Here is a 16,398-nt window from a genome sequence, read left to right on the forward strand (position 1 = left end):
CCTGTGGAGTCTCTGCCATTAAATAAATAGGTACTGTGATTCTTTTCAGGAAGGTCCCATGAACCACTCCTGTCTTCTGAACAATTATTTGTTTGGAATGTGGTGATAGTGATGCCCAAAATTCTCCTAAATGGTAAAATTGTTTTAGTCTCCTGTTACTATCTTCCCTTTCTCCTCTTTGAAAACCTCTATTATGTAAATAAGTAAGTAATAAGTTCATTGCAGTCACAGACCAGATTAACAAACAATAACAATTAATAGCAGTTAGATCATGTTATGGAAGCCAAATATGAGATGCAGGAGATCCATGACTGTATCTCCTGACATTTCTGTTACACCTGAAAACCAGCCTTGGGGCTCTCTGAATTTCATCAGAGCAACAGCTTTGAGGGAGGGGGAGTTAACTCTACCCCATATGCCATTTCTCTGATCTAAATCCTTCCTCGAAAGCTGCTGTTTGCTTGCAGGGCAAAACATACAGGTAGTACCTGCTTTGCTGTCCCTGCTTTGGGACTAATAGCAACTTCAGGGAGGCAATTTAGATCTAGAACAAGCCTGCTCAACTTGGGCCCCCCAGCTGTTTTTGGACTACAACTCCCATAATCCCCAGCCACAGTGGCCAATAGCCAGGGATTATGGGAATTGTAGGCCGACATCTGCAGGAGGGCTGAAGTTGAGCAGCCCTGATCTAGAAACAGTGAGTGCACAAAGGAAAAGGGATTAACCCACTGACTCCTCCTTTAGCACCACTGCTCTGATCAAAATTGTAAGTGAAAATAGAAACAGTAGCAGATTGGGTATCTCCCATGTCCCAAGTAGTTTGATAAACAAAACACAGAATGAAGGTCAAACTAGATATTATATGAGAGTTATGTGACTCCTTCTGAAATATTTTTCTTTATGAAAAAGCAGCTAAAAAAAGGAGAGGAATTTTTGGATTTGGGATTATTTTGATTTGACCCATGGCGTGTGCTTCATAGCCTTGGTGTAAATCCTTCCTGGTAGTTGCTATTAGCCACAGAGGGGGAAATGTACTAGCAAAATTTTTGTGCCAATGAGTTTTCACTTCTGCAACTAATAACAACTTGGGGAAGGCAGTTTAAGCCAAGGAAACAACTCAGGAGCAAAGAGAAGGCTGCAGCTCTTCCTGATCTAATCCAAAGCCGCACCCTCCACCCCCAGCCCAGCTCTTAGAAACAGGAAAGAAGATGAAGCATTCCAATAGCAGAATTCCCATGTTTGGCCCTAATCTTCTAGCATTGTTTTCTTTAATTGAGCATATTTAATGTTTCTGCTGTCTCCGCCTTTTTGCCAGGACCCTTATATGCAGAATGACTTCTACCCTGGAGATTCTCCCACTTACAAAAGCTCACACTAGACCTGCTGCCATAGCATCAAGCCACATTAGGGCGATTAACTTGCCCTCTTACTGGTAGGGTTCCTCTGCCTCTTAGCAACTGCAAGACTAGCAGAAATTCACAGGTTAGCCTTTGATTTAATGTGATAAACTGTCATCCAGGGCTAAAACCACATAAACTGGGATGTGATAGAGTGTAATATCTTCAGTATTTTCATGTTTTTGTTGTAAGAAAGATATTTTGTGTCGCAAAGCCATTCATCAGCTGTAGTACTTTGCATCTTAAAGAGTTAAATAGAAAAATGGAATGTCTTGAGAATGTTGGCAGAGAAGGGGAGAGAGAGACAGAAAAGGGGTTTGTTTTCCATCCTATCTGGATGGAATCCCAGCACTTTGAAGGCTAAGTGATGATTCTGGAGTTAAGTTTGTTTCTTGGTTCTGCTGTATAGAGCTGAGCAGAGAGAAGCAACATATACCGGGAAACTAACTTTTGAAAGATATGCAATTCCCTCTGTAGCAAAAAGATGGATATTTTTGCTTCGTCCCTCGTGCAACAGTATTTTTTTTAGAAAGTACATAGAGAACCTTTGGAGAACAATATTCTCAGGAGGGGGAACTCTTCCTACCAAAATGGTTTGGTTTGGATTTGTGGGTTTTTTCTTCTTCCTTTCATGGAAAATCACACTGACATTTTAACCTTGCCATTCTTTAGGAGTCACAAACATTAGCAAACCACCTGGGATTACCAGTGCTTGACCTTCCGTGTTGTTAGCTGGCATGGCTGCTGTACTTCTTAGGTTGGAAGATTTGTTTTATACTTGGGACAGCCTAGCGTGGAACCTGACTTCGCGGGTCCTGGGTACTTCTTGGTTCAGAAATCTTCAGGTTGTGCGACTCATGCTTAAACCATGGTGCATCTCCAGAGCTGTATACCAGGTAGGGTGGAATTATTTAAAATATGGGGGCGGGGGGGGGACACCCAAGATCAACTTAGATCAATCTGAAGGGAAATGCCTGGAAAGTCATGCAAGTCTTAATCTTCTATGGCACTAGATAGTAAACTTTGTTATATTGAGGACATTTATTCTAATGCAGGGCATATCTAACCTACCAACTTTATTGTGTCTTAGGTTGTTTTTATTTGTTTGTTTGTAATATCAGTATCTCAGCCTTCCTCCAAGGAGCTCAGGGTAAAGTAAGTGGCGAATGCCTCTGGCAAAGAACTTATTCTGGCAGCAGGATACTTTGCATGGTGGATAAGAGGTAGAAATCAGTACCATCCCCACAACCATTGTCTGATCATATCACTTCTTTTCTCTAGCCTGTTCAGGAACAGGCAGGGCACAAGTTGGAGTGTGCCCCATAACCTTCTGCATCATCACAGAGTGCATTGACCACATCCTCATTTTGCACAGGGAAAGTGGATCAGAAGTGGTGCACAACTTTTTAAATCACTGTTATTGGTCTAGTTGCTGCCACCACCCTGCACACAGATGGAGTGTATGCTGGAGCCTTCTAGAAATGGTGCAGAAGCACACTCCAGCTTTGCACGGGGCATTAGCATTAGCCAGGCCAAAATCAACACGAAAAAGGGAGAGGTGCTGCTTCTGGCCCAGCTGCTGTAAGAATGCACACTCAACTCTTGTACACTCAGCTCTCTCAGCTGCCTCTCTTCTCCATATCCCCATCCAGCTCTCCTTGCTTCAAATTCTATCTTTCGTGAAATACCATAGATGGTGTTAGAATTAGAAAACTTCATGGAGAATAATCTTAGCTAAGCCCACATTTAGCTGTGTCAGGGACTCACCCGAGGTTGGACTAGGAGATTAGTGTTTAAAACATAGAGATGTTAAAAGAAACAATGTGTTTGTGACCCTTTTGTTTCTTTATAAACCCTTTGTTTCTTTATTACACTGCCACCACCAAATTATATCCTAATTTGGATTTCTAACACTAATTTTGGTATTGCACCCGAGTGGTAATGTGGGCACAGTTGAAACAGTTTTAACATTCTAAACCAAGTAAAATAGCTTTATTCCGGAACAGTAGCTTCAGTGGGTTTCTATTCTCTACAAGGTAGGATCGCACACGTAATGGTTTCTGAAACAAAGTGACAACTTTATTATTTACTTGCTTGTCAGTACACCACTTCTTATATTTCAATCTGGTATTCAAAACTGTGGTACTTATATAAGATTGTGTCAGTGTGTCAACAAAGGCTTTACAGTAAAGATACTGAGGTCTCTATTAAGGGGAAACAAGCTTATTTAGACTTTCAACACCTTTCCTGGGACACAACCTATAATCAACCTATGGAATTTTTTGCAAAAAGATGTTGTGACAGCATGGATGGCTTTAAGAGGGCTTTAGATAAATTCATGGAGGACAGGTCTATCAATAGCTACTAGTCTGAAGGCTACAGGCCACCTCCAACCTTAGAGGCAAGATGCCTCTAAATACCAGTTGCAGGGGAGCAGCAGTAGGAGAGAGGGCATGCCCTCTGCTCTCGCCTGGCATCTGGTGGCCCACTGTGTGAAACAGGATGCTGGACTAGATGGGCCTTGGGCCTGATCCAGCAGGGCTTTTCTGCATAACCTGTGTAGATAGAGAGATAAGTTTATTTCTGTCATTGACCAGTAAAGCATAACATATGTATTAAACCACACACTCCCAGAATTCACATCGTGATAGTCAAGTTTGATTTTCAGATTTGTACAACCTAGCCACCAACCTCCCAGTTCCACCCTCACTCAGTCCTGCTCTAGAGACCCTAACCAGAGATCTTCTCTCTAGTCCTAGTCAACCTTATCTATCTCTCTGAGCTGTCCAGCTCTATCTAACTCTGGCTCCCTCCAGCCCTATCTGAGAATGTCATTTATCTCCAACTGAATTTTATAGACCCTGTTTACTACATCCTATAGCCCCTCCCTTTAGGAATTATCTCCAGAGGAGGTTCCTAAGTTTAAATTCCTTTTGATTGACAGTGATGCTCTTCACACTAGCAGTGTAAAGAACCTAAAGGGGGGTTGCAGGGAGAGCGAGTTTAACCCGCTCTCCCCGCAGACAATAGTTTAGTTGTCCCTCTATGGCCAGATCAGCTGCCCAGATGATTACCAGCTACATCATGGAGCCTGTGCGAGCGGTGGGGTTTGGGGTCCTCCCGGCCCCTGGAAGTCCCTGAAAGCACTGTGTGAGTGTGTGGTGCCTCCTGGAGAGACTCCCAATGCTGGGAGCCATCTCCTAGGGGAATCCCTCAGTGCACTGTGCTCAGTGCGCAGCACATTGTGGGCTACCCGGAGGCCGGGATGCATTGTCCCGACTCTCTGAAAATGCATTGTAGCAAGCAGGGAGTGTGGATGGTGCTCCCAGCAACATTTTGCTCATAGTATGAGGGGAAGAGGAGTGTAGCAAAGGCTCTCACCTTCCCAACTGATCATGTGAATGATCTTCCTGTATCTAATATGAGTGACCCAGTCGATTGCAGTCAAAATGTAGCTTTATGACAAACAAACTCAAATTATAGTCTTTGGTAGATAAGCTGAGCAAAATGCTTTGTCTCAGCCACAAATACAAGATATGTAAAGTGGGTGTAATTTTACTTACTCATCATTACACCTGCAGTCTGCACATCATCTTCAGCTTGTAGTGATTTATTTCAAGGTGCTTGTTTGGACAGTACTTTGACACTGCCCCTAGAACGTGATAAGGCACAGCATGAGCACATCTGTCCTTCTGCCCTTCCAGAGTGCTGGGGTACCTTACCAGACGCGTAACTATAGGGGGGGCAGGCAGGGCACGTGCCCTGGGCGCCACTTGGTGGGTCATGGGGGGGCACCAAAAAGTGCCATGACCCCCCCGATCCCCCCCCATCCCCACAAAAAAAATTTTTTTCAGGGCGGCAGCCGCATGCCCTTGCCAGCTCGCGTGCCCACTACCTGCACCCTGGCCGGTGGCCTGACGGAGTCGTCGTGTGCCCCCTGGGATGGCTTGTGGGGAGTGAGCACCAAGGTCGTCAGCCCCCCTATCCTTTAGCGACCGCACAGCGGTGGCGGGCAGCAGTGGATCACTGAGTACAGAGCAACGCCGAGGCCTGCTGTCTGGCCCGGCGTCGCTTCCCAACTGCAAAGCGCACCTGCGCAGTTCAGGCCCGGCGTTGCTCTGTACTCGGCGACTCACCGCTGCCGCGCGGTCACTAAGGGATAGGGGGGCTGACGACCTTGGTGCTCACTCCCCACAAGCCATCCCAGGGGGCACACGACGACTCCATCAGGCCAACGGCCAGGGCGCAGGTAGCAGCGGTGTGAGCTGGCAAGGATAGAGTAAGGATGGGGGGGGGGTCGCAATTTCAGAGGCAGAGCTTGCCCGGGGCACCGTTTTCCCCAGTTATGCCTCTGCACCTTACTGTAATTGCATGAGGGCACAGTTTGGATGACACGCCCCTCTACACATCTTACAAATAATAGCTCATATAGAGTAGTGGTTTGGACAACACACACACACACACACACACACACTTACTTGGGGAAAGGCAACCAGGCACTTCAGGAGGGGGAAAGGAAGTGCACACTCATGGCACACACAAATCCTTATTGCATACACTTGGCTGGTAGATGAAGTATTTCCAAACCCATCCACTGTATATCCTGTGAGAAGCTTTATCAGTGCAGAACAATAGGTGACACTGACTATGGGGATGTCACTGGAAATGGCAGCCCAGTATTGAGTTCTCTCCTCATTCTTCACTGTAACATTTAAGGAAACATATCCATTTGAGACATTATCACGTCATGGAACCCTGCCAAATGCTCCATATCATTACTGGTGCTCCTGGTGCTGGTGGGGAATGCAGAAAGTGATGGCTTTACAACAGTGGAATGTGTGACTAAACATTATGGGGTGAAGAGACAAGAATTCTTGCTTTTTTTGGTGGCAGCCGTATATGGTGTGTCACATCTAATTACTGGAGTCAGCTGATAATACATACTTCTGCAGTCGTGAGTAGAAATCACGCTTTCATCAGCTGTGACTTCACTCCTCCACTCGTATTTTTTAACCAGGGCTAGCACTACATGAAGCCGGGTGGAGCAGGCCCCTTCGGACCTGTTCTTAAAGGCAGCGTGGCAGTCCACCCAGCACCCTCCAGGACACCTCACTGCTTTCTTCTTCCTTTCTTAAATCAATTTGACAGAAGGAAGGCATTAGAGGTGTCATTTTAGTAGAGAAAAGAAAAGCGGAAGTGCCATTTGGTGGCAGAATTAGAAGGGGGAAGAATTAGAAGGCCCATGAGGCCCCCTCCAACTCTATTATGCTGTAGTTCTAAGGGCTGCATGAGCAGATCACAAGAAGTAATCATTCCAATCAATTTTGGTTTTCTATAGTAATCTGGAAATTGATGCCGATGCCTGGAGACCCCAGGCCAGAGGAGAGGGATGAGAGCTGGTCTTGTGGTAGCAAGTATGAATTGTCCCATTTTCTAAGCAGAGTCTGCCCTGGTTTGCATTTGAGTGGGAGACATGTGTGAGCCCTGTAAGACACTCCCCTGAGGGGATGGGGCCATTCTGGGAAGAGCACCTGCATGATTGCATGAGAAAGTTTCAAGTTCCCTCCCTGGCATCTCCAAGATAGGGCAGAGAAAGACTCCTGCCTGCAACCTTGGAGAAGCCACTGCCAGTCTGTGTAGACAATATTGGGCTAGAGGGACCCATGGTCTGACTTGGTATATGGCAGCTGCCTATGTTCCTATGTTCCAGTACTGGAGGCTGGCAATCCTACATCCTTACAGTACAATTGAAATTGCTTGCCATGAAACACCTCTTCCTGTAACAGTTGAGTGAGAAAGGAAATTTGGAAAAAATGTTAGAGTTAGACCAGATGACATTCAGCAGGGTAGTGTAGTTTGTTATAGGAAAGATGACTTATTGTCAGAAGCAGCAGCTTAACAACATATGCTTCCTTCTGGTCTTGTGCTAAAACATGGGCATTCATAAAAAGTAAAATGATAGAATGTGATGCAGTTGTGAAGGCATTTTCAATCATAAGGATTAAAGCAGCTCCTGCTTCAGACATTTTGTCCATGCAAATGTAAAACTTGGACTTGTATATTTGGACTTGTAAAGCTTTCACTTTAAAAAGTAAATCTCTAGGCCTTTACTTGTGGAAATATAAGAAAAATTGTACTATTCCGATTATATTCTTCCCAGTTGTTCACAGAGAAGGAAAACGGTTAAATAAATTTGAACACATTGGGTTAAGAATATTTATGTTCAAGATGTTCTGCAATAATTCCTGCACCCTTGAGCCCCTCATCACCACATTTCTAGCTACCTGGTGGCCTGCATTAAGTGGGCAATTTAAAAGTCTATGTCTGGAGTCTTAGTTACACGGTGGCGATCCTGGTGAGACAGTTTCTTCTACTTTATATCCTCCTTCCCTAGCTCTTGGGCCTAGAAATGATTAGCTAATTATGCTAGCTGCTGAATCATTTATCCAAACTGGAATGCTGTGGATGGACCCATAACACTAATCTTTGGAAGCACATTTGAAGTCCTCTTGTGCTATGTATCAAAGCCCATTCAGGGAATACAAGCATGTCCATTCTACATGCATTCATTTTGCATCCTCGTTTTAGCTTTAGGTAACTTTTGGCATGGTGGATGTACAAAAGTATGGAGTCCTTATGTGCATATAAAAATATGGACTCCTTATGCCCTATGTTGATGTTTTGTGAATGATGCTATTTCTCCTATCCATGTTTTGGACATAAGCATTTCATTTTCAATAGCAGGCATGGGGACTTCCCCATGTCTAGGCCTACCCCTCTTCCTTGTAATGTCTAATGAAGCTCACTGTGTGACATCACATTGCATCATTATGCATTGAGTTTCCCACTCCACAGGATTGGCTGCTGCTGGCAAGGAAACTCATGGCATGCTGACATGTCATGAGTGTGTTTCGCTAGCTGTTACAGGGAAGAGGGAAGAACTAGACACAGGGCTGTTGTTTTCATCCACAGCTCCATTAGTGCCATTACATCGTTGAGTTCTGCCCACCATCACAGCTTACAAGGATATGTGTATGGGCAGATAATGCTGAATAAAGTTATAAAACTTCATGGTTAAATGGAGTTAGATAAAAGGAGAACTGTACTGCTCAATGAAACCAAACCCAAAAATGCCCTCTAGGGTGTAATAGACACATTTTATTGTTTTGTTTTCAAGTTCTTTTGTGCCTTTTTATTTATGCACAGTGTCAGAGGCTGCATTAAGAGTGGAGTTCCACTTCACTGGTTTAGTGGAAGCCTGAGAGAGTTGGAGACTGTTTCCAGATTTGGGCCCTCAGTTCTTGCTGCACAGGAACTGAAAATGCCAAACTTTGTCTGAAAGGGCCTTTAAACAACAGGATTCCCATTGGGATCTCCCGCCCTATTTTGCAGGCAGGATATCAGGTTGAGACATAGTTGCACATCTGTTCCCAGGCAGAAAACAAAATAAAAAACTTGGAAGGGCAGCAGGAACTGAAAAATATTATTGCATGCTCCCCATTTCCCTGAGCAGTGAGAACTTCCAGGGGCAGCACTAATTGTTTCATCTCCTTTTGGATGAGAGAGAGCTTTCAGACTTTGGGCATATTTGTGATGTCTGTTTATTTACAAACAGCATGTCCAGTTTGAAGAAGCAGACAGACATCCAGACAGACCACACTATGTAAAGCAGCATCAATTGTCCAAAATCAAGCAGCATCTCCCCAAGGAACATAGGAACATAGGAAACTGCCATATACTGAGTCAGACCATTGGTCCATCTAGCTCAGTATTGTCTTCACAGACTGGCAGCGGCTTCTCCAAGGTTGCAGGCAGGAATCTCTCTCAGCCCTATCTTGGAGAAGACAGAGAGGGAACTTGAAACCTTCTGCTCTTCCCAGAGCAGCTCCATCCCCTGCGGGGAATATCTTGCAGTGCTCACACATCAAGTCTCCCATTCAGATGCAACCAGAGCAGACCCTGCTTAGCTATGGGGACAAGTCATGCTTGCTACCACAAGACCAGCTCTCCTCCCCAAGGCTCATCCTTCTAGCCACCTGCAAAACTCAAACCTCTGTTCCCCTTGAAGGCTACATTGCATTCCTTCTGACTGTTTTTCCTCCCCCACTCAGACACTGCAAAACACTGGTCTCAACCTCACCTTGGTTAGTGTGTGCATCCTGGCAGTGTGATGTGATGATGTGAGCAGTATCTTCTGGGTCAGTTGACAACTTTAGTCTATTCACATGTACATAGCATCATGATGTTGCCATTATGATGGCTACGCTAGGGGTGTGCATGGAACCGGCTGTCCTGGTTCATTCTGAGACTGGACTCAAACCAGGCCAGGTCAGTTCAGTCCGGCACCCCTCAACACACACACCCCAGTTCAGTCCGGGGAGGTTTGCAGACCTTTTTTTAACCAAGAAACCCCTACCTTACCTTCTCGGGGGAGCTGTTGGAGGCGGTGGGGGGGTGTCCGTCCATGTCCCCCTTCCCCCGTTGGCCTCCCTTGCAGCCCAATCCAGCCCATTCGGCCGGCTCTTCGGCCCATTCGGGCCTTCCCCCTCCAGCACAGCAGCCATTTTGGAGGCCGCTGCACCTCAATTGGCCTCTGCATGACCCAGGCCATACAGAGGCCAATGGCACAGGTGTGGTCTCCTCCAAAATGGCCTCCGTGCTGGAGGGAGAAGACCTGAATGGGCCAAAGAGCCAGCTGAATGGGCTGGTTTGGGCTGCAAGGGAAGCTGGTGGGGGGAGGGGGAACCTCCGCGGATTCCCCCCCTCCAACAACTCCCCCGAATGGGGTAAGGTAAAAAAAAATTTAAGGTCTGTGAACCCCGCAACTGTTGGGGGGTGTTTGGTCCAGGTTCGGACCAAACAGGGGATGGTTCAGTTTGACCCTGAACCATCAAACCGAACAGGTTCGATGTCAAACATGTTCAACGTTGAACCTGTTTGCACATCCCTATAATACATATGTGAACCACAGTCCTTAGCAAACATCTTAACTGCAATCCAAACCACCTCATCCACTGTCTGCTGCTCTGCTTACTTCCTGGGCATAAGCCAGGGGCGTAACTATAATAGGGCAAGGCAAGACAGTTGTCTGGGGGCTCAGTTCCTTGGTGGGGGGCCTCCAGAGGCAAGTCACATGACTGACTCACCCAGCTGCACACCCGCCCGGACTTCCTTCAGTTGTATTCATCCTCCAAAATTGGTGTTAAGACCTGGAGCTACCAGAACAGCATGCCTTTCTCTAGTACCATTAAATGACTTGCGTCATCCACAACTTACAAAACCTTTGAGCTGAGCTTCAGTGGGGTGGGGGGCCCATTTTAAAATCTTGTCTCTGGGCCCACTCCAACCTTGCTATGCCCCTGGCTTAAGCACTCTGCACTACAAATGCTGTACCATATATTCAAACTTTAGGGAAATAGCAACAGCCTTGCCTTCCTTCAACTGAGGGCCAAACTAGATGTTTGGAGCAACTGTGTTTCTTAAATATGTGCTTGTCCTGCTTGCCTATAATGTGGTGATGGCACAATCTACATTTTTCTACCAAAAGGAGCACATAGGGAAGGGAGTAAAACTTAACACCCTCCTTCCCTCTCTCTACATTGCTGTGCTCTGCTACTCTTAAACTCTTCTTCCTCCTCCGCTGACTCTGAAAGCTAGGTAGAGTAGAAACTGCTTAAAGCAGCGGGACAGAGCAGGCAGGGAAGGGATAGATTTTGTCAATCTCCCCTCCATTGTGTGCTCCATTTGTTATAAAAGACAGCCCTCCCCCCTTACCTCAGCTTAGAGGTGAACAGGGCAAAATAGTTCTTTTAAAAGTGAAGTAAATCAGACTTCTTCCCGAGTCAACCTATCTGCATGGCTTAGTTGAACTAGAGTTGCTGGGTTGGGAATACTCTAATTGTGATGCATCTTTATTTGTGAAATAGAGGATACAGGATGCAAATGGACCAAGATCTGGGATTATCGCTTCTCTGTACTCAGGCTATGTTGTAATGGCTGTTGTGACCTATTCAGTGTATATTTGCTAATAGTCATGATGATGTTTCCTTAGAGGGCAGTAATGGCTGGGGGTTACTACCAGGAGATCCCATTGTCTTCCAAAGTTGGGCAGGGCTGAGAAGGAGCAATTCCTGACAGGCTGAGTTTTGCTGTGTAAACAGGCACAGGCACACAGCTGTGTGGAAGACACATGGCCAAGCAGTTGTTGGTACACCCAGTCCAGAGTATTTATTTGCTGGCATAACAAGTTAGTATCATCTTTAATGTAGATATTTCAAGTGCAGCATCACACTGATACCTGCCCTTGGGCCCTCTTGTGCTTGCCATCCCCCCTCCCGCCCCCACAACAATTTGTCCCCTTTGAAAATGCTTATGTCAGGGGCATTGTGGTGGTGGTGGGGAGAATGGTATCTACCCATCTGTGGCCACAGAAAGGAGGGGGAAAGCCCAACTTTCCCCCCACAACCAGACACCCAACCCACCCACAAACCTTAGAGGGACTGACTCACACTACAGGATGCCTTGCCAAGGGTCCCCTCAAACTTGGAGCCAGTCAACACATGGCCTAGAACTGGCTAAGAGGGCAACGTGGGGCTGGGTATTCTCAGAATGGGTATTCCCAGTCTTCATCTGGTATAGAAGGAAACATTGGCTCTGTGTTAGTTAGGCTAGAAGCCTCACCTTATGTGCTTGCCTGGTCAATAAAGCAATGCCCTCTGACTGCTTCAGAGTCTGGAGACTGGAGTCCAGCTTTCTCAGCCCTGCCAACTCCCAGATCCAGCACAACCCTCGGCAACTGACCTCAGGGTCCTTAGGCTGGAGAACACCCTCTGAGCCTATATTGAGATATGAAAGCCCAGTGTCCCAGCCTGGCCAGATATGACCATTTTCACAGTTTATATTTATGGAGCAGTCCAAGGAAAGCATATTCAAGACCAGTTTGTGATGTACAAAGTTAGTGATTAGCTCTACAATAATGTAAATTACAAGTGAGCTCATCGTCCCACAAAATCTGGATAAATATAAGCACACAACCCACAATTTCTGAGTTCAAAATCATTATGAATTAATTCTCTGAATCCCAACACTGCCGATTTGATACAGGAAATATTTGTCCAAAATATTTATATTGTAACTATATTGTATATAAGTATACAGTATACAATATTGCATATTGTATATATTTATAGAATATATTGTATCAACAATAGTTATATTGTAACTTTGTAATTTTAAGTCTGTGGTTTCTTCAACTGCTAGATATTTTGCTGTTAGAAATAATGCTTCATCTGCCTCAAGTTACCCACACATTTAAATCCCTTTTCAGCTCAAATATTTTGTGGCTACTATTACTAACTCAGGAGATGGTTTAGTTCTGCCTGTTCTGGATGGGGACACACTCCCCCAGAAAGAACAGGTACATAGTTTGGGAGTTCTCCTGAAACAAAGAACAGCCCTGATGGATCAGGCCCAAGGCCCATCTAGTCCAGCATCCTGTTTTACACTGTGGCTCACCAGATGCTGCTGTAAGCCTACAGGCAGGAGTTGAGGGCATGCGCTCTCTCCTGCTGTTACTCCCCTGCAACTGGTATTCAGAGGCATCTTGGCCTCTGACTAGTAGTTGTTGTTAGACATCTCCTCCATGAAATTATCCAAACCCCTCTTAAAGCCACCCAGGATGTTGGCTGTCACCACATCTTGTGGCAGAGAATTCCACAAGTTGATTATGCATTGTGTGAAAAAGTACTTCCGTTTGTTGGTCCTAGATTTCCTGGCAATCAATTTCATAGGATGACCCCTGGTTCTAGTGTTATGTGAGAGGGAGAGCGTTTTTTCTCTACCCACTTTCTCCACACCATGCATGATTTTATAGACCTCTATCATGTCTCCCCGCAGTTGCATTTTTTCTAAACTAAAAAGCCCCAGGTGTTGTAGCCTTGCCTCATAAGGAAGGTGCTCTAGGCCCCTGATCATCTTGGTTGCCCTCTTCTGCACCTTTTCCAGTTCTACAATGTCCATCTTTAGGTATGGTGACGAGAATTGTACGCAGTACTCCAAGTGTGGTTGCACCATAGTTTTGTATAAGGGCATTATAATATTAGCAGTTTTATTTTCAATCCCCTTCCAAATGATCCCTAGCATGGAGTTGGCCTTTTTCACAGCTGCCACATGTTGAGTCGACCCTTTCAAGGAGCTGTCGCCAACAACTCCAAGATCCCTCTCCTGGTCAGTCCCTGACAGCTCAGATCCCATCAGCATATACCTGAAGTTGGATTTTTCTGTCCCAATGTGCAATGAACCACGTCTGCCATTTTGTTACCCACTCACCCAGTTTGGAGAGATCCTTTTGGAGCTCCTCACAATCTGTTTTGGATTTCACTAAATAGTTTGGTGTCATCTGCAAATTTGGCCACCTTACTGCTTACCCCAACTTCTAGATCATTTATGAATAAATTAGAAAGCACCAGTCCCAGTACAGATCCCTGGGGGACCCCACTTCTATATGAGATGCTTTGCTCTCACATACATATGTAACTGCCTTTAACTGAGTCAGACCATTGATCCATTTACCCCAGAACTGTCTCCTTTGACTAGTAGCAGCTTTCTAGAATGTTGAGCAGAGAACTTTCTTAGCCCTGCTACCCAAGATCCCTCCCTATTTAACTGAGAGTGCCAAGGATTTAACCTCAGAATTTCTGCTTACAAAATAGTGTTCCCAAACTGTTTTCCCAAGCCATTAATTTGCAGGTATGGTTATGTCCAGCGCTGTTTGGGAGAGTGTCTCAACGAGGGTGCACAATCTCTTGGATAGAAGAGGTATAGATAAAGGAAAGATAGAACAAAACAATCCGCATATACCTTTCAGTTAATGTTCCCATTCTTCCATTTGTTTGAAGACATTTTATTATATTTCATGGTGATTAGGCATCCAGGGCTGAAGACACATTACACAAGCTCCCTATAAAGACAAGGCTGATCAATGTGCATGTGAAAGATGAGGCCTGAAATATTAAACATACCATTTAACATTTGCAAAACATATGGTTCTTGATTGATAACTCCATCATTGGTTAGATAAATGTGAGATTTGAGCTCTCTAGATGCCTTTTTCTTTTCTTTTTTTGGCTTTGAGGCATGAGGTCTTAACATTCCACATTAATCTACATTGAGGCATGAGACTATGAAGCTTGAGGAAATGGAGACTGGGAAGTGGAATGAGCTCGATTTATAGCTAACATATTATTACGATGGGTGTATGACCTGATTCCAAAATGTCAGTATAAATTGGGAGCAATTCTTCTTGGCTGAAGGGGAGAATCTTCCCACCAGCAGGAAGATCAGGACATAAGTAATACAACAAGTAAGAGGTAACCAGTAGCAAGGCCATGGGAAACTCCTAGGACCAGTTCTCACTTTAACACAAAGAAGACAAACACATTCAGTTATCAAAACAAGAAGAAGGATCAAGCCTGACACATTATTTGAGGTTAACCTTTCTCAATGAAAAGGTTTTAGAATCTAACGTCTACTCAGGGAAGAAGCAGAAGCAGAAGAAACAACAACAACAACAGTATTTGGCTGCAGTCCATATATGTTTACCTGGGAGTAAGTTCTATTGAACTATATAAGATTTACTTTACAAAGCCTTGCACAGTTGGAATTGCAAAACAAAAGCGCTTTATTTATGCCTTTGTTTAATGCAGTGCAGTTCTGCATATCTCTGAAGCACACTTTAAAACACTGAACAAAAGAGTGTTACCATCCAACCAATGGAAATCACTTAACACAGAAATCTGTCACTGCTGTATTTGTTTACAACCCAGCCTAATTCATGTTCACTCAAAGCCTGCTGTGTTCAGTGGGACTTACTTACAAGTAAGTGTGCATAGAAATGCAGCCAGAAGCTGTGTCTTCAGTGATCTGCTCACATAGCCAAAACAGAAAGGGGGAATGAGCACTATCATATGCTACTCAAAGGGAAGGAGAGCTATTATTGAACCACACATTTAATGTCAGGAGGTTATCCACAGATATCTAGCTAATACCACAAAACCAGACTTGGCTGTTCAATTTCAGAAAACGTAAGACTCCAAAATCATTCCCTGTAGGTGGAATGGATGCTAGTAGGTTCAGAATGAGCTACTGGGAGCTTTTCAGTAATAGTTCAGATTCAGATCTCTGTGGTCAGACTGTACTTAGAATACCGTAATGTGATTCTGAACTCCATGGGAGTAAATGGATTATGTTCTGTGGAAGTTAACTCCTGCTTATGCAAAGATGTAAAGATCCTGGACCTTGTAACGGGGGGGGGGGGGCTGTAACAGTGTGGTGTTTCTATAGTGCTACGTCTAGAAAATAAGCAAACTCTATAGCCACCCTTGAGAATCCTCAGACTTTATGGTTACATGTTTAAGCATTTATGAGTCTGAAATAGCTTTCCTTCAAGAAGGAAAAAAGTTCCAGAAAGGAATAATTAGCCCCAAATGTTTCATAAAGTGCTTGACACGTTTGTGTGTGTGTGTGTGTGTTTTAACCTCTTGCTCTGTTTCATTGTGGGTAAAGAAAAAGGTTTTTTTTGGGGGGGGGAAGAACATGTTTAAAACTTCTAGTTGCCAGAAAAATAATATGATAAAAATTCTGTCTGAGAAATCAAAGAAACTGCACCTGGAAGTTTTTCACACCCGGCGTTTAGTTCAAATTTTCTCCGGAATGGAGGTGTGTGTTCATTTATTGGGCAAATTTACCCCAAAGTAAACACACACAATTTGGGTTTTTTATTGCACCTTAGTGTCCCAGTATACTTCAGTGCAACCTGTCATCTTTTGCATTTGACACAATTCAGTCCAACTGTTCAGCAGTACCTTTCTTGAATCATATTCTTAAACTGTAAAATACTTCCTCCCATAGCTGTTGCTTCTTATTTATTTTGTTTTATTCTACAAAACTTTTTATTAGGTTTTATCCCATCTTGCTTCCACTATGGCACTCAAAACAACATGCA

General features: G+C 44.6%; 1 protein-coding gene across 8 annotated transcripts in view; it reads left to right on the forward strand.

Annotated features, from left to right (window-relative positions):
- FRMD4A (FERM domain containing 4A) overlaps positions 1–16,398 on the forward strand; it is a 614,972-nt gene that overhangs the window by 287,443 nt on the left and 311,131 nt on the right. For 2 of the 8 annotated variants that reach the window (XM_053257643.1, XM_053257642.1), the window contains exon 1: positions 1,951–2,293. The exons of 4 other annotated variants lie outside the window; for them this stretch is intronic. In XM_053257643.1, the coding sequence (XP_053113618.1) occupies positions 2,135–2,293 (159 nt within the window). In that variant the 5' untranslated portion in view covers positions 1,951–2,134. Of the gene's footprint in view, positions 1–1,938; positions 2,294–16,398 lie in introns of those variants that run through there. 2 more of the 8 variants (XM_053257653.1, XM_053257640.1) reach the window with 2 other exon arrangements.

The sequence above is a fragment of the Hemicordylus capensis genome, chromosome 5, assembly GCF_027244095.1.
Source record: "Hemicordylus capensis ecotype Gifberg chromosome 5, rHemCap1.1.pri, whole genome shotgun sequence".
NCBI lineage: Eukaryota > Metazoa > Chordata > Lepidosauria > Squamata > Cordylidae > Hemicordylus > Hemicordylus capensis.